At 39.6% G+C, this 24,211-nt stretch overlaps 2 protein-coding genes across 2 annotated transcripts; one reads left to right on the forward strand and one right to left on the reverse strand.

Moving 5' to 3' along the window:
• The first annotated feature begins 6,610 nt into the window (after window positions 1-6,610).
• Window positions 6,611-18,833, forward strand: myo1ha (myosin IHa). Its single transcript, XM_042227696.1, is given in 31 exon segments — window positions 6,611-6,885; window positions 9,654-9,788; window positions 9,869-9,984; window positions 10,461-10,659; window positions 10,760-10,840; window positions 11,185-11,364; window positions 11,467-11,565; window positions 11,639-11,752; window positions 11,834-11,905; window positions 12,004-12,269; window positions 12,406-12,511; window positions 12,632-12,712; window positions 12,795-12,886; window positions 13,482-13,576; window positions 13,681-13,727; window positions 13,892-13,972; window positions 14,083-14,188; window positions 14,277-14,394; window positions 14,507-14,620; window positions 14,706-14,782; window positions 14,863-14,931; window positions 15,019-15,103; window positions 15,198-15,360; window positions 16,559-16,642; window positions 16,721-16,814; window positions 16,895-16,950; window positions 17,024-17,159; window positions 17,255-17,325; window positions 17,578-17,675; window positions 17,768-17,867; window positions 18,425-18,833. Coding segments are annotated over 31 exon segments (3,168 nt in total). The 5' UTR covers window positions 6,611-6,879; the 3' UTR covers window positions 18,452-18,833.
• Window positions 18,817-24,077, reverse strand: kctd10 (potassium channel tetramerization domain containing 10). The gene is made up of 7 exons (XM_005940174.2): window positions 23,947-24,077; window positions 22,233-22,446; window positions 21,970-22,139; window positions 20,621-20,707; window positions 20,468-20,520; window positions 20,149-20,344; window positions 18,817-20,045 (listed from the first exon to the last, which is right to left on the reverse strand). Exons 1-7 carry the CDS (start codon window positions 23,947-23,949, stop codon window positions 19,827-19,829), a joined length of 942 nt encoding a protein of 313 aa, XP_005940236.1. The 5' UTR covers window positions 23,950-24,077; the 3' UTR covers window positions 18,817-19,826.
• Between the last annotated feature and the right edge of the window lie 134 nt (window positions 24,078-24,211).

A 24,211-nucleotide genomic window follows, 5' to 3' on the forward strand; every position in this document is an offset into this window, starting at 1 on the left:
CCTGTTCAGGAGTAATGGGGAAACAATGGGATCACGGCCTGAAGGTTGGCCTTGTTTGTAACCAGTGTTTTTGTCTTGCATCAAGTGTTTACTCAAAACACACCAGCCTCTCTGAGAACGAGGTCAGCTCACCCCTCTAATCGCCTCCACAGGCAGAGACTCAGTGTCCCCCAGAAGAGCATGTTACCCAGAGTGACCCTCTGGCCATACAGAGGAAGCGGCTGTCAGCCACACTTAGCCAAAGAGCAACATCAGTGTCCTGCCAAACACTTTGTTTTCCCACTAAAACCTCCACCTAAATGGAGCAGGAGTGCCCAGGTTGCCAAGCTGTGAGTTGTCTTGTCAAAGATCATCAGTTAGAGATTAAAAAATAATAATTGTTTGTTTTTAAAGATAACCTTTGGGGACATTTTATGCCTTTGTTTGAGAACGCAGTGGAGAGAGGAAACAGGGCGAAGAGACAGGAGGAAATGATTCAGCCAATCAAGACTCACTGCTCAGATGTTAATATCCATGTGGTACTAGTATATGCCTAACTTGACTATTGTGTTATTGTGCTTTTATACAAAACTTATATAAAATACACATATATAGCAAATGATGAGAAAATTGAGGGAATGTTCTTTAAGATAAGATAAGATAGAACTTTATTAATCCCTCGGGTGGGTTCCTCTGGGAAATTCGATTTCCAAAAAGCACAGCACCGACAGAAGTTACAGTTACAACCAGTTACACATCATGCACACTACACTCATACCTATACCCCCACAATCACCCCGTAACTATTAGCTTGGATAATATACCTGTAATCGATTTTTTTTTATCTTTAACAGACACTTAATGCAGGGATGTCAAACTTAACTCCCAGGGGCCAGAAGTGGCCCGACAAAGACTTCAATCTGGTGAAAAATGTGAAACTGTATGTACAGTGGGGCAAAAAAGTATTTAGTCAGCCACTGATTGTGCAAGTTCCCCCACTTAAAATGATGACAGAGGTCAGTAATTTGCACCAGAGGTACACTTCAACTGTGAGAGACAGAATGTGAAAAAAAATCCATGAATTCACATGGTAGGATTTGTAAAGAATTTATTCGTAAATTAGGGTGGAAAATAAGTATTTGGTCACCTCAAACAAGGAAAATCTCTGGCTCTCACAGACCTGTAACGTCTTCTGTAAGAAGCTTTTCTGTCCCCCACTCGTTACCTGTATGAATGGCACCTGTTTGAACTCATCATCTGTATAAAAGACACCTGTCCACAGCCTCAAACAGTCAGACTCCAAACTCCGCCATGGCCAAGACCAAAGAGCTTTCGAAGGACACCAGGAAAAGTATTGTAGACCTGCACCAGACTGGGAAGAGTGAATCTACAATAGGCAAGCAGCTTGGTGTGAAAAAATCAACTGTGGGAGCAATCATCAGAAAATGGAAGACATACAAGACCACTGATAATCTCCCTCGATCTGGGGCTCCACGCAAGATCTCATCCCGTGGGGTCAAAATGATCATGAGAACGGTGAGCAAAGATCCCAGAACCACACGGGGGGACCTGGTGAATGACCTGCAGAGAGCTGGGACCAAAGTAACAAAGGTCACCATCAGTAACACACTACAACGGCAGGGAATCAAATCCCGCAGTGCCAGACGTGTTCCGCTGCTGAAGCCAGTGCATGTCCAGGCCCGTCTGAAGTTTGCCAGAGAGCACATGGATGATACAGCAGAGGATTGGGAGAATGTCATGTGGTCAGATGAAACCAAAGTAGAACTTTTTGGTATAAACTCAACTCGTCGTGTTTGGAGGAAGAAGAATACTGAGTTGCATCCCAAGAACACCATACCTACTGTGAAGCATGGGGGTGGAAACATCATGCTATGGGGCTGTTTTTCTGCCAAGGGGACAGGACGACTGATCCGTGTTAAGGACAGAATGAATGGGGCCATGTATCGTGAGATTTTGAGCCAAAACCTCCTTCCATCAGTGAGAACTTTGAAGATGAAACGAGGCTGGGTCTTCCAACATGACAATGATCCAAAACACACCGCCCGGGCAACAAAGGAGTGGCTCCGTAAGAAGCATTTGAAAGTCCTGGAGTGGCCTAGCCAGTCTCCAGACCTCAACCCCATAGAAAATCTGTGGCGGGAGTTGAAAGTCCGTGTTGCTCGGCGACAGCCCCAAAACATCACTGCTCTCGAGAAGATCTGCATGGAGGAATGGGCCAAAATACCAGCTACTGTGTGTGCAAACCTGGTAAAGACCTATAGTAAACGTTTGACCTCTGTTATTGCCAACAAAGGTTATGTTACAAAGTATTGAGTTGTATTTTTGTTATTGACCAAATACTTATTTTCCACCCTGATTTACGAATAAATTCTTTACAAATCCTACCATGTGGATTCATGGATTTTTTTTTCACATTCTGTCTCTCACAGTTGAAGTGTACCTCTGGTGCAAATTACTGACCTCTGTCATCATTTTAGGTGGGGGAACTTGCACAATCGGTGGCTGACTAAATACTTTTTTGCCCCAGTGTATAACTGTATTTTCTGCTTTGGTTACATATAAAAAAAAAACCCATCCCACACAGCCAATTATCCTACACTAGAATAAATAAGTACTAGATGAACAATGAAATGACAGAAAGGCTCTTGATTTTCCACTATAGAAACGTCATTTTTTACAATAGGTACACAATTAAAAAAGCATTTTTCTCTCAAGCAGATGATCATACCAGCTAATTATTGGATGATTTCTGTGTGATGTCAGTGCCTGAAGATGGAAGACACAAACTCTAATTAAGATTAAGGGTCTAGAACACACTCATTTAAGACAGTCTTTTAGAGTTTAAGGCATTCTACCTATTGTAGAATTAGTTTTTAAACCATGACAATGTATGGTTGCACTTTATACCATAGAACAATATATATGAAAGTATTAAAATTATGACCTATGAAAACATTGAAGTAAAAGTGACTAAACACTTTTTCGGCTTTGTGGACACTTTTTCTGATGTTTTTTTTTTTTAAATACTCACTAATGATAGTTTAGTGAGTGAAGTATTTCCAATGCGAGATACTATGAGTTTTTGGTTAGACTCTATAATACGGCTTGTGGCTAAGGCTGTAATTCCACTATAATGAAATGGAGTTCAATGTATTTTATTTGAAATTATGACGTAATTATATTTACTTTCAAATAGTTAAAGGTAGGTACACTAAAATAAGAGGGTAACAAGTCAGGTTACAGGAAACAAAGACATAATTTTACTGTAAGTAAATTTAAATAGTGCGTAATTTCTCTGTTATTTAACACTAGAACACTATAGGCCATGTTATAGAGTGGCTTAACCTTGACCATCTTCTAGGTGTTTTACAGGAAAGGAGACACTAATTAAACTGTAATTTTAAGTACAATGTAACAAAAAAAGACAATTGAATAACAGAAAATTCATAATGAATATTAAATAAAAATGTTTTAAAATAAATGCTCTTCATAATAAAGCTTTTCTGCTATATTTTCAGGAAATTACCCAGATTTAAAATTACTGACAGTATAATTTGTGTCTCCTTTCCTGTGAAATACCTGCAAGTTAGGCAAGGTTAAGCCACTTTATGACATGCACCCCAAATATAGCATACCAGCACCAAATTACAGAGAAATTCTGCAGTAGTTAAAATGACTTACAGTGTCAGTCTAAACCTGACTTGTTACCCGCCTGTAATAGTTTACTTGCCTGTAAGTACTTGTATATAAACATATTTCTGTTGTAATTTCTAATAAAATATAATCCAATTCCATTTAATTACAGGGGTTTAACATCCTCATATTATAAAGTGTTACCAAGTTTTTAATATCAACCATCTGTTTCTTTTGGCGTGAACAGAGGAAAGGTGAAGTTGCAGTGGTTTGACAGAGTAATGGTGAATACTGGGCAATCACAGATTCCCCTGCAGCTGAGATCACACCATCTTCTTCTCTTCTACTCAGCAGGTGACCTCTCTGGACAGACTGCTGAATCCCCCGCCCGAGTCCCGCTGTCCTCGAGGATCACCTTTTTTTATTGACCTCTAGTGACCTGTGTCACCCCCAAAGCCTCTGGTCTGAGTTGAGGTCAAGCCTTTTTCATTTCCTAAAGGGCTAAAGATTGAGCAAAAGCCCTCTTGTTTTTCATAGCTGATTGAGTGCAAAAGAGCTTCATTTCCAAAAGAGCTTTTATTTAGTTTTTATGTTGCACAGCCAGTACATGATGTAACCACTGTGGATAACAGTAAGACACCCATAAGTCAAGTTTTATGAATTGCAATCAGCCCTTGTGGTGACCTTTCTAAGTGGAAACATGTAATGTGTCAAGTGTAATGCAATTAGATATCTACAGGTGCATAAAAAACGAGGAAAGAATAAGAAGTCACAATTATAATAGATAGATAATAGAGAGTTATAATGATGCTATCTATTCTGCTTGGTTTTTAAGAGAGACAAAAAACAGTAATTTGAGAAAATGCAATGCAGGGTATGAAATAACCTCACTGACCCAGAATTTTGGGACTAAAGTAATGACGGGGCCCAGTGTTCGTTACGGTGCTCTGAAAAATTAGAATAATGGACTATGGAAGAATGAGGAATCCAAAGAAAAGGATGGGGGAAGAAAGAAGGTATTTGGGGAAAGAGGAATAGGAAGACAGAGAGAGAAAGAAAAAAGAGAGGAGAACAGTGAAATGGACAGAAAATAAGAAGAAGAAGAGGAGAGAGAGAGGGGGGCAGCAGTGGTGTTATCATCAGCTCTCATTCTCAGCATGGAATCTATAATGGGAAAATCAACCTCTCTGACTCCTGTGTAATTGGATTTGCCACATCTCGTGCTGAATCAGAGCCCAGTGGGTAGCACAAAGCTTGTTAAGATTGGACAAGCATTGCTGGGCTGAGGAAAGGTGGGGCAACGGCAGAGGTAACCTTGACAACTTTTCTGTGGTGGAGAGTGAATAATTCAATATGCTGAACACTCAACTGGTCACACATTACAGCCGACTGACTGAAAGCTTTCCAAACATTAATCAGTTCATAAATGTGGTGAAACCTGAGCTTTTATCACATTTAGGTCGTCGCAGCAGAGAAAATGGACACCTGTGTTTCCTTGGAAGGGGCATGTTTTTCTAACACTGGTTACTAGGTTACAGAGGTAAACCCGGTATAATTCACACCTGCTCTGGCCACATATGCAACCACTACTTTAAGGCATGACAATTCTATTTCATTTACTTAGTATTCACAGTGAATTAGAATTTCCTTTAAGTGTGGCTATCCATTACTTTCTCCCTATCCACTGTCACCAGGTGATAATTGAAAAACTTAATCTAGTTTCTTTTGTACATTTGTGCCATTTATATTTATAGTCAGGTGAGTAGCTGCAGTGTTCTTGAGATAGCAAATGTGGCCAGATGCAGTTTTGTAATATATAATTTGCCCTTATAGCCTTCATTTTATTTCATTTCAACTTTTTGCTTTCAATTCATATTAGTTTCAATACAATAAACATTACAATAAAAACAGATATTTCTGAAAGCAGACATTCAAGTGTCAATAACTATGTCTATCAAAGCCAAAAAAAATAAATTCAGATAAAAGATTTTTTTTTTTTTTTTTACCAAACTGACGTACACTACAACTAAGGATATTTCCTCCATGTTTTAAATGTGTTAATAATTCGTTTTTTAAGTTTAAACAATCATTTCAGTTCAAAGGTCTTTTCTTTTCTTTTTATTGATTTTATTTAACCAAAGTGTTTTTCCACATCTAGTTTAAGTTTAGGTTTGGTTTTAGTTAACCGTAATAACCTTGGTTGGATGGTAATATTTTATTGGATGTGCACAGATCTGATGATTTCATTTAGTACAGACAAGTAATGTTGTGTTTTGGTAGTCTCCAAAACAACTGGATGAAGTGTAAGTTGACTTTATGTCACCCGGTGACCTTTGGGTTTAAACAGATGACTACCAATTGAAGTTCTCACAGGTCAGCTCATTGTTGCCCTACCGTTGTTTGTGTTGTCACTCATTTCCTGTCACTTCAAGTCTTTCAGCTCTCCAACACAGGCAAAACAATGCAGTCATTTAAATTCTATCGTCTTTAATTAAAGGTGCTGATAATTGTTTTCACTGAGGCAAAAAGTGTGTTAATTGCATTTGGGCACCAGCCTAGTAGAATTTTACAAAAGCACAATTAACACCAGCAGCTCAGGCAGTAGCTCAGTAGCAGTGGTGCTCCCCTGAGTAACATTGTTATAATGAATACTAAAGAAGTGGTGATTAGTCTGTAAACGTTCCCACCTAATCAAAGATCAGTAACCAGACCTGGAATGTGCCAGTTAGAAGAATGGGGCCTTTTTTACTGTTGGTAGTGATGTAATGGAGTTTAGATGGAGTAGTTTGGATCTTGGATCTTGTTTCTGTATTGTTATGTTACACTCAGTAGAGCAGTAGATACCCAGGTAAACGCTGAATAAGATCTCTCTGTCCCTCCACCTACCACAACATGAATGATTAACTACTCAGCCCACAGAGCCCTTTGCCTGAGCCTGGTTCAGCATGATGTGGAGAAACATATATGTGCACCAGCTTCCACACAGCATCACCAGCATAGTACTATTACAGCATGCTGCACCAGTGAGCTACTAGCTAAGGGTGTTTTTTCCTATTTACATTATAGAGTCCTGACCTTTAGCAACTAACTTTCAAGAAGCCAGTCCTTCGCTGATTACTTCAATGCAAGCAGACACAGGAGGATACACTATTTTTGTCTCACTTCAGTAGGAGGGGGGGGGCCTTGTTTGACTTTGGATCCTCACTGAGTTTCTGCACCTGGCTGCAGCAATAATACAGCTTCAGAATGCAGGTTTGGCTTTTCTCTTATGCTGTAACCATTGCTGTGTGTTCTCTTCATCACAAGGAGTTTTAAAGTAACCCTGTGTGTTGTGAGTGGTGTTGAGGCCTGGCCTTTATTTCTCACAGTCACCTAAAAGCTAAGATAATCAATTCAGTGAGTTTGGAGGTAACAAGATATATTCTTCTTAGCAAAAAGGTGTAAAATATCAGTTTTCATTTCTTTTCATGAGCAAAGGGATTCATGTTAAGAGGGGTTGGTAGACAGATTTGGTAGCTTGATATTCAGCATGCAGGTCTAAAAGCGGTCTTACTCATCTCATCTAAGTCTTGCTAAATGATGGTTTAGGAGAAAAAGAGCCATTGTGAGATAAAACTGTGCTAAGCTAACAGGAAGTATTATTGTGATTAAGTGGAGCTGTTCTTTACTGGATGTGAAAGTTTCAACTGCAACCCTCTTTAAAGGGGAGATAACTTTTTTCTGTAAGTTCATAAATTGTCCTAGCAGCTGCTCCCTTCCTCATCTCACCGATGAGGTCACTGTCTCAGGCACCACTGACACTCTAGACCAAGATGAGGAACCATCTCTTAATTAAAATACAATTGGTTGCACTCTGAAGTAGCAAAGCAATTCACCTGATCTGACAGCGAGTTTAGGGATTCATTACTTAATCCTTCTTTCCACTGTGCGTCAGATTGTGCCATCTATTGTTTAATTATAAGTATCTAGTTCTGTTTCTAAACTGTCCCCCCCCTCTCTCTCCATATATATGTGGAAAAACAGAGTTACAAATAACACAAGGATGAGGGGAATGCTTTCAATAATTAGGCGCTTCTTTCAGCTCAGACTCTAAGGATTTAGCCTTTCTTGCATAGTGTCATTAGGAACGCTCCCGCTTGCTGCAGACAGCTTTCTTAAAAAGAAATACCTGCAGAACACCAAAGGAAGCCTGAATGGAAACCAGCAGACCTTTAGATTTAGTCCAAAAATCTAAAACATTAGCATTATTATCATGGCTGAATGCAATAATCCTTCTCTTGACAGGAGCTTATCTGTTCATGTTATTACTTGTAATACTGTATGGCAGATCTCTAAGTCACGCTGTCCCAGCACATTGTCTGCTTGTGCTGCCCTGAGAGAAGTTTGTTCCCATGAAAGAAGGGGGTGTCAAAGATACCCCACAGCAGCACCACTACCATCACAGTGCCAGATTGATTCTGACGTCCAAAAAAGAGTTCCTTCAATGATATTGTTCACCTGTCTCATTGGCTTAAAGTGGGTGGGTGGGAGGTGGGTGAGGGGGGCCGGGTGAGGGTTATTGGTGGGGACACGGGGTGAGGGGTATTGTTGCCGAGAGGGGTGAGAGCACTGGGGGTCGGGGGCTGACAGGTGGAAAAAAAAAAACAACAACAAAAAAAACCCCACTCTCATCTGACTAGCCTCCTCTATCCTTCTTTGAGGCCCCGTATGAGCAAAGTAATGAAGTCCAAATTACAGCACAAGATTGCTAAGAACAAGCCTCTATTGTTTGGCCTCGGGGCACACTAAAGCACACTAAATGAGTGTCACAGCAAGCAGCGGGGCACAGACCGTTAGTGCACTATTTAGTCTGTCCCGTTGTCTCAAGACAGCCCCGTTTCAGAGGTTCTCAGATCAGACAAATACTGCTCCCCTCCTCCCGCACTCCTTTCGCCTTCGCCCTTCCTCTGTACAGCGAACCCCTCCCCAACTCCTCACCCCAAAGTAGGCCAAATCTCCTCTATTGTGTTTCGACTGCCTAGTGTGAAATTCACTGTGACGTTAAATGTTTTCTAATGAATAATTACTGAATGGTTATGCAGGGGGAATATGTGTAATGGATTGTAGACTGCATTTTAAAGACGTCTTTTTTGTCTCTGCTCCGTGGTATTTACAGGACAAAAACACTTGGCCTTTCTCAGAAGAAACGAGGGCCATAGGCGGAGGATAGAGGCAGGGGAGGAGAGTGGGTTGGTGGGGAAGAGAAGGAGGACTTTGTGTCAATTAGATCCAATGGATTATCTTTTTTAATGTTTTACAGAGAGAGCTGAGAATCAAAGGACTTCTGCTTCCAAAGGAGAGAGAGAGACAGAGAAAAAAAAACACAAAACCAACAAAAGCTGTGAAAACCTTTGGTCCGAGTGTTGGTGCTGCGAATGCAAAACAGATTGGTGGAATTTTTTTCCCACTACGCTTCTTAAATGTGCCGCTGTTTCGGGCTCCCCAAGTCCATTTGCACAGTGTGTTGTGTTTGGTTGGTGCGTCAGCTCAAGTGAACCATGGGCTGCCAGCCAAGGTCCCTGTGCGCCGTGTAGCGATCATTATCTTCTGTCTGTTCATCTGCACAATCACAGACCTTAGCTTCAAAGACACACAGGACCTCTGGACCTCTTGCTTCAATAGAACTAAAGGACACCATGTTTGTTCTTTTTACGGCACTTTTTTTGTGTTGTCCTCCCGCTTGGAGCCATTAATCCAAACATTCAAACATCCAGCTGCAGTTGTCAAAACACATGACTGAAAATTCTGATATAATGTTGTATATGCACAACATGAAAATGTTACTTTTGCTCTAAACTTTGCTCATCTCATTAATATGGGGGAAAATAATAAATAAAGTAAAACTGTCCCTGTGAAGCACAGAATATGCGGCTGTGTTGCAAATTTGTTTTAGACATATACATTTTTGGAAGTAAACACTAGAAATGTCACTTTTCTTAGTGCATTCAGCTGCTATGTTGTTGCTACAACTTGTTGCACAGGGTCAGCTAGACATGGAGGGTGCCCTGACTGCCAGGGACCGTGTGGGAATCCAGGATTTTGTACTGCTGGATGAAACCACGGAAGCTGCCTTTCTGAGCAACCTCAAGAAACGCTTCAGCAAGGATCTCATCTATGTGAGTACAATTTAAACCTTACGTTCACACGTGGCATTTTCTTTGCAAAAAATTTGATGATTTTTAACTCATTCTTTTAGACTTACATTGGAACGTTGTTAGTCTCTGTCAATCCATATAAAGAGCTGGACATCTACAACAAGAAGCAGATGGATATCTACATGGGTGTCAACTTTTTTGAGCTGCCGCCCCACATGTGAGTTTGTATACACACGCTTTTTTTGGTGCACCTGTTTACACCAGTAAGTCTAAACTTCATCCTACTCCTTTTCCAGCATAAACATTGTGTAGACATGGAGATAATCACGAAAACTTGTTTTTAATTTTTCTTTTCTCTTGTTATTCTAGTTATATTTGCATATTCAAAATAAAATCAACAGCATCACTCAGTTCCTGCAAAATTGTCGGCAGCACGTCCATGATGGGAAACTCACGTTCCACCACATCTTAAATGTGCTGTATGGGATTGAGACCTGGTGACTGTGGAGGTCATTTATTGCAGTGTTTAATAAATCAGCGTGAGATGATTTGAACTTTGTGACATGGTGTGTTATCCTGCTGAAAGCACCCATAAGGAAATGAGCCCACTCCTGTGTTCTTTCAACTGAAATAACTCCGAGTGCAGTTCAAAGTTTACTACTGAAATACTGTAACTGCTCTGCAACCCAACAGTTATGCCTTGGCGGATAATGCGTACCACACCATGCTGACAGAGTTCAACAATCACTTCATCCTCATCTCCGGTGAGAGCGGAGCAGGAAAAACAGAGGCCTCCAAGAAGATTTTGCAGTATTATGCCGTCAGCTGTCCAAGCACCACTCTGCTAAACACAGTCAGAGACAAAATGCTCATGTCCAACCCCGTCCTGGAGGTTTGATGGTTACTGCATGCTGTAGAAGTGCATTGACATATAGTGAAGAGGGACAGATCATCAATTACTCTGAATTATTTGACTTTTTTCCCCCCCACAGGCTTTTGGAAATGCCAAAACACTAAAAAATGACAACTCAAGCCGATTTGGGAAATATATGGACATCCAGTTTGACAGCCAGGTAAGGATCAGATGCTGTATTCACAGAATAGGAAAAAAACATAGCTTACTGTTGTTTGGTGCCTTGAGTGTAGTTGGTTGTGGTGTGATTATTTTTGCTATACAAGACAAAAAAAGTTGTAGCATGAGTACAAACAACATTACATGAAGCCTGAAAAACATCAAGTTGGTTCCAGATTTATTTAATTTATGTAAAAAAACGACGACTGCTTAACAAAAGTCAACTTTACTGAAACAGAAGGAGATTCTTTATCCTAACCAGTTTTCAATCTGGCCACTGGACCATAGGCTGTGTTTTTTCTGCAAGTTGTAGAGCTGCTGTCTTTAGGATCATGATGCCCATAGGGGGATGCTGTTGGAGGCCATATCCTGAACTACCTGCTGGAGAAATCAAGGGTTGTGCATCAGAATCACGGGGAGAGAAACTTTCACATCTTTTACCAGCTGGTAGAGGGAGGATCAGATGACTTGCTGCATCAGCTGGGCTTGGAGAGAGGTTGCCAGCATTATAACTATCTAACACAGGTACGCATAAGTCAGTGGGCTTTGTTGTTAACATAGAATCTGATAAGAAAGTAGAACACTTTCAGAAACAGTGTTTTTTTCTATGTTCATTGTTTCTGACAGGGGCAGTGTCCCATTGTGCCCTCCATTAATGACAAAAACGACTGGAAAACAGTAAAAAACGCACTTCAAATCATCAGCTTTAATGAGACTGCCACCAATGTGAGTTGGATGCTGTTGCAGATGGCTTCATTCACAGCAGTCAGTCTTGCTTATAAATTATAATTTTGTGCAGCACTTGTTTGAGGTCATTGCAAGCGTTCTCCACCTGGGGAATGTGCGGTTTGACTCTGATAGTAAAGGTCACGCCCTCCTGAACAACAACACAGAGCTGCACTGGGTCTCAAATGTAAGAAAGTAGAAAATATAAATTCTTTACCTATTCATTAAGCATATCAATAAGCTTTTTAATGTTTAGTTTTCTTCACAGCTGCTAGGAGTGGATGCACACAGACTTCAAGAGGGCCTAACATTCAGGAAGATTGAAGCCAAAAAAGATCAGGTTCACATTTGCTAAAACATTCTTTAGTTTTAACAATAACAGACTTGTGTTTCTGTTTAAACTATAAACTCAGGTATGATGCTTTGTTACTCTAAAAGGTCCTCAGCCCTTTCACAACTGATCACGCCATCTATGCCAGAGATGCCTTAGCCAAAGCTATCTATGGGCAGACCTTCACCTGGCTGGTCAACAGGATCAACGAGTCAATGGAGAACGAAGTGACTATAAGGATGTATTTCAAATGACAAATCTCACCTGCCAGGATGTGTTTTTATACGTTTTTTCTCTTTCACTAGGACCCTTCACGAAAGACTGTTATAGGGCTTTTGGACATATATGGATTTGAGGTTTTCTACGTAAACAGGTAGGTGTAATCTTTCTGTGTTTTTTTCTTTTTAATTTCAGCTGCTTTTGCAAGCTGATAGCTGTTTTATTTACCTTATAATCTTTATGAAACCTGCAAACTTACCTTTCACCTCTTTCTTGATCCTTTCCCTCAGTTTTGAGCAGTTCTGTATAAACTATTGCAACGAGAAGCTGCAGCAGCTTTTCATTGAGCTGACACTAAAATCGGAGCAGGAAGAATATGAAGCAGAGGGCATTGAGGTAAACCCCCCTCTCCCCAGCAAACAAACAAGCAAACAGACGGACGTGCAGAAAACATATAAGCGGCTGCTTTTTTTCACGTGCTTATAACTGTGTATTTCTCATCTCTTTTTCCACCAGTGGGAGCCAGTTCAGTTCTTCAACAATAAGATCATCTGTGATCTAATCGAGGAAAAACACACAGGAATTATATCATTACTGGTGTGTATGTTCACACTGGGATGGCCATTTATAACTGTTTTAAAAATACTGCTCAAGATTATTCACAATGATTATTTTGCAGGATGAGGAGTGTCTAAGGCCAGGAGATGCCACAGATCTGACCTTCCTGGAGAGACTGGAAGAAAAGATGGGGAATCACCCCCACTTTGTCACGTGAGTAATGACCTAAAATACACACACACACACACACACACACACACACACACAACACATCACACACACACACCACACCACACACACACACACACATACGCTCAATCGAGTATAAATAAACACACACAGTACACGAAACGAACAACATAAATAGAATTGACATTGACACTGTATGCAGCACCAGTGCTTATTTCTCTGACTCCAAGAGATCTTGAATGCTCCTGCTCTGATCCTGACTGACTCTAAGAGAAACGAACAGTCTTACGCACTGAATCAGCCCCATGCATCCCACTTATATCTATAAACAGGAGTGCTGGTTATTCCAAAGTCACAATAAAGGTTGTTTTTTGTTTTGATAATGTTGATTTGTGACTTCAAAAATAACAACATTTAGCGTAATTAAATACACTGTCTATCTACTGTACAATTCAAAGCCTTTCCTCGGCTCTAAAGTCTGACTCCTTTCATTGGTGTTCTGTTGACTGGTGGCCTGTGAGGGAGTCGACAGTGAGCCGATAGAGACGGAGGATTAGGATTCGACTATAAAGCCTCTCACTCTTCATCCCTCTGTCTCTCTCCACCTCTTTGACTCCAGGCACAAACTAGCTGACAAAATGACACGTAAGACTCTGGAGAGGGGAGATTTCCGTCTCTTGCATTATGCCGGGGAGGTCACCTACTGTGTTGTGGGTAAAGAAAACCACAGTCTCATCCCCTGTGACTCAACCATTTAAACCTTTTTGCTTTGAACTGACATCCCTAAGACACTGATATTTTTTTTTATGTTAATCTAGGTTTCCTGGACAAAAACAACGACCTACTATATAGAAACATAAAAGATGTAAGTCTACAGCTGATATTATGTCAGATAAAGACGTGTTTTAGACTTTACTGTAAATAGCAAAAGATGGGGGTATTTTCTCAGTATTTGATTAATTATGGTTAAAGTAACTGCCTAAATCTGTGTGTTAATGTGTGCTTGTGTGTCGCTCCACCTTCTCAAAGCTTATGTGTCAGTCTAAAAATGACATAGTCAAAGAGTGCTTCTCATCCATGGATCCAGACAGCAGGAGAAGACCAGAAACAGTACGTTCGCCCATGTTTGACCCTCCATATCCTTCATCCATAACATCTAACCTAACTGCTGAGGGGAGTCAGGCGGAAAGGACATTGTGACCCTTGTGTTGTGTTTGCAGGTGGTGACTCAGTTTAAGAGCAGTCTGCAGAAGCTGACAGAGATCCTCGTGGCTAAAGAGGCCTGGTACATACGCTGCCTGAAATCTAACGAGTCCAAGCAGTCAGGTAACTTAACTAACAAAAGGTAGATGTTAATGACACAGAAATGTTTGAATAAGACCAAATCAATCGTGTATTTATCGTTACATCACAGGTCAGTTTGATGAAGCACTGATCAGGCATCAGGTGAAGTACCTGGGTCTGATGGAGCACCTCAGAGTCAGACGAGCTGGTTTTGCTTACAGACGTAAATACGACGTTTTTTTGAAGAGGTATAAAGGACCGTAGAGTTTCTCAATTTCAGGGAAATTTATGTTTTAAATGTAAGCTCTAGGTGAACTGAGCGGCTTCTTTCGAGCACAGTTTGTTTGGCTCATCTTACAGATATAAACCATTGTGCCCAGCCACCTGGCCACACTGGAGAGGAGTAGCCGCCGATGGAGTGGAAGTGCTGGTTCAACATCTGGGCTACCTGCCAGATGAGTACAAAATGGGACGGTGAGGAAGTCTTTCTCGTTACCTCAACAAATCCAGCTTATGCGAGGAATCACAAAAGTACAAGTTGCTGATTTGTTTATTGCAGGACCAAAATTTTCATCCGTCACCCCAGGACACTGTTCGCCACAGAGGATGCTTATGAGAAATGCAAACATGAACTGGGTGAGTGTCAACTGCCTTAGACCTTCAGTCATCCCGTCTCACAATCAAGCTGATTTATATTTTTTGCTCTGGATTTGCAGCAACACGCATCCAGGCAAAATACAAAGGCTACAGGGCAAAGGGAGAATACAGAAAACAGAAAGAAGCTGGTAAATGTCACAACATCCAGAATGATAGAAACAGTTTTTGTTAGCAATAAAAAAATATTAGATAATGTCTATTTTTAATCTCCTCAGCCACTAAGATTGAATCTTGTTGGAGAGGAACACAGGCTAGGAAGGAGAAGGAGAAGAGAGCCTGGGCGGTAAAAGTCATCAAGAAGTAAGTAAAACACGTAAATATCAAAAATAAAAAAAGCCCCCATCAGTGTCTCTGTTACATTTGAACTGATCCTGTTCTTTGCCACACATTTCAGATTTATCAAAGGCTACATGACCAGAGGGCAGGCAAAAAACACAGATAACTCAGAGTACCTGGCCTTCGTGAGGCAAAATTACCTGAACAGACTTAGAGACAACCTGCCAAAGACCGTTTTGGATAAAACCCCCTGGCTAACTCCACCAGCTGTGCTCACAGAGGTGCTATAAGTCATATAACAATGAAACAGAGAAACAAAATCAAGCAACTGTTTCTAATACTAATGCATTCATAACTGTGGTCCTTTTTAATTTTTCACACTGTATTTGAATCAAGTAAACATTGAGTTACATAACAAAAAATGTCACAAGTATTTTATAGAATGAGATATGTGTGTCTTATATGTTCCTATAAGTTTCTCTATTTATTTCAATGTGAGAATACACTCAGTGGCCACTTTATTAGATACATCTTGCTTGCCCTGTTGCCTTTGAAACTGCCTTCATCATGGCACAGATTCAAAAATTTCTCTGAGATTTTGGTCCAGTCTGAGATGATCTTTCAGGAGATTGGTACATGTTGGTCATAAAGGGATGGACATGATCAGCAACAACAATAAGATGATTAGCTCTGTCTGACAGACCCAAAGTTCCCCACACCATGACGCCACCACCAGCCCGAACTGTTGATACGAGGCAAAATGGATCCACGCTTTCATGTTGTTTATGCAAATTTCTTTATGTGAAAGTAGCGTCAGAAATTTAGGTTAATCAGAACATGCAGCTTTTTGTCAGTTTTTATTGTCTAATGTTTAACACCGATGAATACTGCCACCTCAGCTTTCTGTTCTTAGCTGACTGGGTGGCACCCACTGCGGACTTCTGCTGCTTTAACCCAACTGCTTTAAGATTTGATATGTTGTGCATATCTTGATTGTAACAAGTGGTTATTTGGGTTACTGTTGCCTTCCTATCCGCTCGAAGCAGTCTGGTCATTTTCCTCTGACCTCTAGTATCAATGAGACATTTTCACCCAGAGAACTGCCACCCACTGGATATTTTCTCTTTTTCTGGTCATTCTCTGTAAACCCTATGGATGTTATTAACAAAATCCCAGTAGATCATCAGTTTCTGAAATGCTCATACGCCATGTTACACTGAAACACACTTAAATCATCTTCCTCCCTCACTGTCATGCTCAGTTTGAACTTCAGCAGATAGTCTTCACCGTGTCTGCATGACTAAATGCATTGAGTTGTATAAGGTGCACTTAATAAAGTGGCCAGTGAGTGTATGCTCTTTTTTATTTCCACATAGCAATATATATAGTAATAACGACTAATCAACTTAAATGCAAAACTGACTGAATACAGCTTTTATCTTGACCTTGTGGTGAAGAACTGATTTCGTTCTTCATTAGACATCAGAGATGCTGCGTAAGCTTCACTACCGTCTTATGGTGCGGAAATATGTGCGAGGAATCACACCGCAGAAGAAAGCACAGGTAAGCCACATTAAAGGGCAGTCTTATTCTCTTTGTAGTCATCACAGTTAAATTTTCCATTCCTTTTTGCCCCTTCAGTTCGAAATGAAGCTGATCACCAGCTCTGTCTTCAAGGGGAAAAAGGACAGTTATCCACAGAGTGTTGCCCATCCATTTGCGGACACCAGAATCAGTAAATATCAGACACCCTCACACAATGCCTGTTCATTTTAGAACCATCATTCATATGTCATTTAACATCTCACTTAATAGGCGAGGAAGACATAAACACAAGGGTCATCCAGATGATTCGCAACGAGCGTATAAAGGTAATAAAATGTCTGTATACTTCTATGGGCAGTTCACACCAAAGATGCACTGATATATGCTGTGTTTCTGCAGTACTGCATTCCAGTAATTAAGTATGACAGGAATGGCTTCAAACCGAGGCAGCGACAGCTCATCCTCACCCAGACAGCTATCTATGTGGTAGAGGAAGCCAAGATCAAGCAGAGAGTGCTGTACACCTCTCTCAAAGGTCAGACCAGTGTGCTAATATATATTTTATTAGCCATCAGATATCTTCATTCTCAAATGTGGGGCTACATGCTTCTATTATTTGACTCACTGCAGAGATTTCTGTCAGTAACTTGACTGACAGCACCATTGCATTCCACATAACACGTGAAGAACCTAAACAAAAGGTATGCAAATGTATGGATCAAGCTTGCCTTTTTTTTGTTTTGTTTTTGCTAATGGTGAGACCAATGAAGTTTATTTTGTATTTGTAGCTTAAATGACATGATTAGATATGGTGGAACAAGTTAAAACATAGAATGGCTTTTGCTCTGCTGATAATGCAGAGTAACTAAAATGAAGGAGGAACATGCATGTAGTGAAAATTTTGAAAGATTTTCAGGTGGATGATTCTAACACAACTTGTCTGGCTGTTTCAGGGGGATCTGGTAGTACAGTGCGACCATTTATTTGAGCTTTTGACCAAACTCTGTGTCATTGCTAACAAACAAAATGCCATCAAGGTGGTTCAGGGCAGGTGAGCCTGAGTTTTGAAATTTAGAGATCTAATGTGAAATGCACATTGAGCTAAACTGCTTGTGTATGCATTGTGTTTGCATTAATTCACAGCATCAACTTTGAAATCCAGGCTGGAAAAGGAGGAGCAGTGGACTTTAGCACTGGGCCTGAGCCTATGGTATACAAGGCCAAGAATGGTCACCTGATGGTGGTGAGTTGGGCCTTATCTCTTTTATCTCATGTTTCTCTGCAGATTGGCTACCTTTTTTTTTTCAGATTATATTTGAACATTTATTATTTGTTTTAAAATCCTTAAATGCTCAGTCCTAGCTTGCCAAAATCCTGCACTTTTGTGTCACAGCCAGATCAGTTTGCTCATGTGTCAAAAAACTCTTAATGGTTCCTAAATCCATATTTACAAAAGGTGCTTGTACCATGTATTTTCTAAGGTTTGGAACAGACTCGCCTTAAGTGTTAGATTGTCCCATTTTAGTCCATGTTTATCCCCTAACATGACTTTTAATCAAGCTTAGGTTTAGACTCATTTATATTGTCGCTGTTTTATACTGTCCTTTTTCTTATTTCATCCACTTTTGTGTTTCCTACAAGTTATACAGCACCTTAGTTAGTATTTGCTGCTTTCGATTGTATCTCTATACATAAACTTGACATGGAAACTCAACGACCAGATGTGCCATTTTAAGTCTTCAATTAAGGGCTACAATGAAGTTACAAATGCTGACACAGCATCATTGTTTGCTACTGCAGGTTGCCACTCGGGCAAGGACACGGTAACGTGTGAGGCTGAGGAGGAGACACATAAGACGCCTCTGCATATTTCATCAGGAGACCACTAAGGAGATGATCACCATGTCTGCAGAAAACACATCTGCCCAGAAAGAGATGAACCTGAGGAATCTTGGATGAGGTTGTTTGCTGGACAGAATTTCACACTAGTCATAATTAAAATTTCTTCACTTCATTATTAAGAAAAGAAAGAAGATGTTATCATTTCACAATTGCTTGTGTCTGAAGAACACTTAAAATGACAAAACTCTTAAGGTACCAAAAACTGATGCAATTCTAATTTTGAACAATGAAGCCATATGTATAATAAATTTGTACGTTCACTGATGTTGTAAATTAAAAGCAGCACAAAAGAATGTCTGTAGAAATTTATTTGTGATAAAGTGTGTATAAATATAAAACATACATTTATGTTTACTTCTGTACAGCAGACCTACAAGTACTGTGATTGTTAAACATATAACAACTTAAACTAGTGTGCAAACGGTACATTCTGTGATGAATGCGATGATGAAAGACAGGTCTAATTTCTATCCCTGTTATAAGCTTGTAGACAGGGTTCCCTTCCTGCTAGAGTGATATCGAGTTACAGTCATTCACATCAACCTCAGCATCCATCATTCAATCAGCCCAGTGCATTTAACACCTCAGGTCACAGCTCAAGTTCCCTCCACTGAAAATAATGGTTTGTTTAGTGAAGGGAACTGCGTCAATGTTAGAACTAAATGCGGCAGAAGTATTACAGGAAATTTTGCTTCATTCACCTGTAATTTTTATTGTCTAATGATAAAAAGAAAATATTCAGGTTTTGGAGTTATAGACAGGCTACATTATAGCCATGGTTAATATCATCTAAGAGTAAAACAGTGCCACCGTGTGACTTCATTAAGTACAACACCCGGTTCATCCACTTGAGACTTTAAAATGTACCTTTTGGAACCACGGCAAAGAAAAACTAAACTATCTACATTACTAGCTGCTTCCATGATATAACTCGTCTTCTGCATGTAATTTAATTAGGACCTCTTCCTTCCTGCACTCAGTGATGAATAAAAACATCCATGTTTATGAGCGTCTACACAGTAGCAGAAAACAGTGATACAAGTTATCATGACCAACAAAAAGAGACAAAAAACAAACAAACAAAAAAACACAAGATGACAAAGAGGAAAACTGGAGAAGAGGACTGCACACAATCACTTCACCACTACACACCGCTGCATGACACTCGTGTCATAATAATCCTCTGGGGAATGCTGGTAAAATATGAGGGAAGTAAATGAAGGAGGCGCTGGGTGTTGTAAGGCACAAGCATAGTGCAAATACTGCCTGGGATCCCAGATTGACTGGTTCAAGTTGAGAATCACTGGTGGTGGTGTGTACGGTCATCAGGTCGTTTGATATGAATCCTACGGACGCGCTCAATTCGTTCTCGCTCTTCATCCTCATCCAGGTGGTTAGATCGCCATGCAGGACCCCCTGTGGCCTCTAACAGAGCATTGTCTGGACCTCTGCCATCATGAGACTCATACAAAAGGATGTTGAGGGTCTCCTCGTAGATTCGAGCCTCTGGGAATTCAACCTAGGAAAAAAGTAAAGTGTTACTCAAGAGACAGGTTTATTTAGCCAAAATAACATAGCTCTATGCTTATGAAACTGCAAAGTACTCTGCAAAGAATATTTACCTTTGTCTGCTTCTTTTCAGTGGCATAAACAATGGAAGTGCAACACACTTCAGCAATTTTACGCCCCTGCCCATAAAAAGACCAGCAACAGATCTCATCCCCAATCACGTCTTTGATGAAGAGCACTCGCCCATTGAACCGCAACGACAGTTTGTCAAAAAGCTCAATATTCTTTAGCATGTTGTCATCAGAATTGCTGTGGAGGAAAGAAAGTTATAAGAGAGGTCACTTATTATGATAACTGACTTGAGTGTACGTAACAACTTGATTTTTTTTTTTTTTAATATCTAGACAAACTTGACCCCATGATCGGGCTCACCTGGTATATGAATACTTGTTGTTGCTTCTGTTATACAGCAGTTTGACTGTTGGCTGTGAAGACAACCAAGTTTTAAAAAAAAAGAAAAATCTAAATGAAAAATGTCTTGATTCTAAATGAGTTGCTGCACATTATATTACAGACATAGCATACCTTATTTGAGGTAGCAATCAGCCTCTGCTCCTCTTTGGATGACGTCATCAGAGGCACTTTACAAAGGGGTTCATATGTTTCCTTGTTCTGGAAAAAAGACATTTTTCCACTGAAAACATTACACAAACACACAAAACTGCTGCATACTGTTAATTTCACAGGATCCCATTCTGTTGGTACAGACTTACATGTGGAAAAAAAAAAGAAGAGAGAAACAAAAAAAAAAACAAAAAAAACAAAAACAAAACAAAACAAAAAAAACAAAACATAAAAAGGATGAAAACTTTTATTAAATGTATTAATTTTTTTCGCATGGAGCTGGACTCTCTAAAGGTGGTGTCAGAGAGGTAGATGGTGTTCAAGATAAGAACAATGCTGGACAATGCCTCCCACCCACTGCATGACGTGCTGGCCAGTCACAGGAACACGTTCAGTGAGAGACTGAAATTACCCAAATGCACCACTGAATGAAACAGGAAATCATTCCTGCCTGTGACTCTTTCTATACAATTCCTCCATGAAAAGTACAGTACAAACTGCAATAGTTCCACACTCTTATTATAACATCCTCTACAGAGAAAATTACACTTAATATTATAAGAAGGGAACCTCACTGCCAACTATAAATTTTTAATCTTGTGTGATATACTGTAATATTTATAATTAGAACTATGTGTATTTATTAGAGCTATTTTGTTATATTTTATAACTTTGTAATATATAGTATTATTTAATTTCGTTTAATTAGTTACTGTTATTACTGTATTGGAGCCACTGTGACCACATAATTTCCTCTGGGGATTAATAAAGTATTCTGATTATGATAAGTTACCAAAGATAACCAATAAATTATTTGAAAAAATTAATTGCTGCAAAAGGTCTATATTTTTAAATCAACCACAAGTGTTACTAATCCTACGAAATGAGCCTCTGCACCTTTAATAATATCATTAGTGATGCCTGTGGACACCTGTTAAAAAGCTATTGTCAAAAAGCATTTTAATAAATATTTCTGCTGCTGTTTCCAGATAAAAACGAAAACAGATTTTGACTTGTAATTTTTGTTTGGTTAATTGGGTTTTTGTTTATAACACTTAATTTCATTCTTTAAAATACACAGACTAATGCTAGTCACATTTATAACTGCATTAAAAAGCAAAAAAAGACAACAGAACATTCATGGGAAAAGGGAGCTAATGAAGATTATGGTGGGAACATAGCATGTTTAACGAAAAGAGAATGTAGATTCCAAAATGTAAATTTTGTAATTTTAAATGTATCAGTAACTTTGCTGAAACTTAGTTACTTAACATTTACTCCAAAGGTAAGCAACTTTGTAATGATTGTACCTGCAAGGCAGCTGTGCATTCATCGGCAAGGCCTTGGACAAGATAATACTTGGCCTCAGCGAGGAGCTCCTCGGTTTCCCGTCGACTGTCTGGGAGTGGGACTGCGCCATCTCTAAGGTAGTTAAGGATTGTTCCAAAATGTTTCCCACACCGATCAATCAGGATCCAACCTATGGGTATCAAATGCCCAAAACATCAGTAACAGTTTAACTGCAGTGATGGAATAATTGCTGCATATGATCAAGGTTTTACTAACAGCTCACCTTCACTATCTGTGAGGACCTCCATTCTCCCACTGAACATTGCTTTGAGCATTGTGTCCTGTTTAGTTAGTGTCTGCATTGTAGTGTAGTACAGTGCGCCACCCACATTCAACTTCACATATTTTGAGCTGGGGCTGGAGCTTTTGAAGGACGTAGTCCGGGTTGTAGCTGCCGGCACTGGCGAGCTCACCACGCTCTCTCCTGACATCTCTTCCTAGAACAATACAAAATACAACAAAGTCACACATGGATATCAGTGGATTAGACAATGAACTGTTACATTTTAATTATTGAATGTTCATTGTTTCTTTATTTTTTTCTATAGGTGGTGACAGTAACACCGAACAGCACCTTTAAATGGCTAAGACAAATGAGTAATATCAGACTACATATACAATTGGAAAGATCAGTTTAATGGTAGTATTGTCCTAACATGTCTTGACAGTATGAAACTATAGATTGCTTCTGATTTAAGAATCAGGATGACAAAGAAAAGCAAAATTATATTTAGAGTGCCCCATTTATTGTTCTGGCAATGCACTCTGATATCTGAGAGCTAACAACTCTCAAAACCTGGAGAAAAGTAGTAGCCTTCTTAAGGGAGTAATGTAGGAAAATGCATAAACATAAACACATCAAAAATCTGTATCAGTGAAGTGCTTACTTCCTTTTGCTCATCTGCTAAGCTCCATGTTCATAATCTAGATGTTATATTTGATTATTCTCTGGACTTTCATTTGCATGTCTAATCTATTTTATGGTCTTGTTTCTTTCATTTAAAGTAACATTTCGAAATCATCTCTACAGCTAAACAGGAGAAATTTTTTCATCCATTTGATTCATCATGCCTATACTGTAATGCCCTGCTTACCATCTTATATACATCAACTGTCACACCTCCAAACAATAGAAGATACTGCAGCCAGACCTCTTAACACATCCAAGTAAGCAAGCTCACATTACTCTCACATTACCCCTTTTATAGTTTCTCCATTGGCACCCAGTTGACTTCGAAACTCGTTTTAAAAGTCTCAGTTGCATACAGAGCACTAAATGGAGAAGTTTGAGACTATTTATCTCAGCTTCTTACTAAAGATCCTGTAGGCTTAAAATGTATTAGTTGTCCCTCATACAAGACTGGAGACAATAGGGTGGTTGCGGCAACTGAGCCTTGTAGCAACCACTCCAGCTAGCATTATCTGACTTTCTTTTAGAAAGCGATTTTCTGGGGCTTACTTTTGAGAATTTTTAATTATTACTACAGTTTTTACTACGTGTTTTTGTTCATTGTGGCTTTGTCTCGTTATTTACTTTTTAATTTTCTACGTAGTTTAAAGGGAATGAGGGTGTGTGACATCATTTGACAGAAGCCCATGCATTGTCTTTTAATTTCTCAGCTATGAACACGCACTTTTGTTATATATCTAATATGCATTTAACTACATTAATATAAAGCGTCATTACATTTATACGGACTTTCGTAGTTGTTTCCAGTGAAACACTGGGCCGTATCCTTTATTCCAGCGAGTACAAATTTCATTTTAGCCAGCCCGGCTAATGAGCTAGTTAGCATTAAATAAAGTTATGGACATTGTTTTAAACCAACCAAAACATGATATACTACAACACGAACCATAAAATAGCATTCTTTATATTATATCGACAGCATGTCTATTAAATTAAAAAACAAAAACAGAAAAACGACCATATTTACCATAGAACCCACAGCAAACTTCGTAATTGTAGCTTGCTAACGTCAGTCAGCTAACACCCACTTCCTTCCGGTGCGCTGCTGCGCAGTTATTAAAATGACGTCAACCGTCCGGAGTTGTGTTTAAAGGGGCAGGTGACATTTTTATGTTAAAGTGCAAAAGTGTCCCGGCAGTGATAAATGATAAATAAATAAAAACGCAGTAGTTTCCCTCAGCTCGCGTTACATCCCATCCGTTATACCCTAATATTGTTACTCGAAAAAAAAT

This window comes from Haplochromis burtoni, unplaced genomic scaffold (genome assembly GCF_018398535.1).
Source record: "Haplochromis burtoni strain Fernald_Lab_line unplaced genomic scaffold, NCSU_Asbu1 Contig_276, whole genome shotgun sequence".
In the NCBI taxonomy this organism is placed as follows: domain Eukaryota; kingdom Metazoa; phylum Chordata; class Actinopteri; order Cichliformes; family Cichlidae; genus Haplochromis; species Haplochromis burtoni.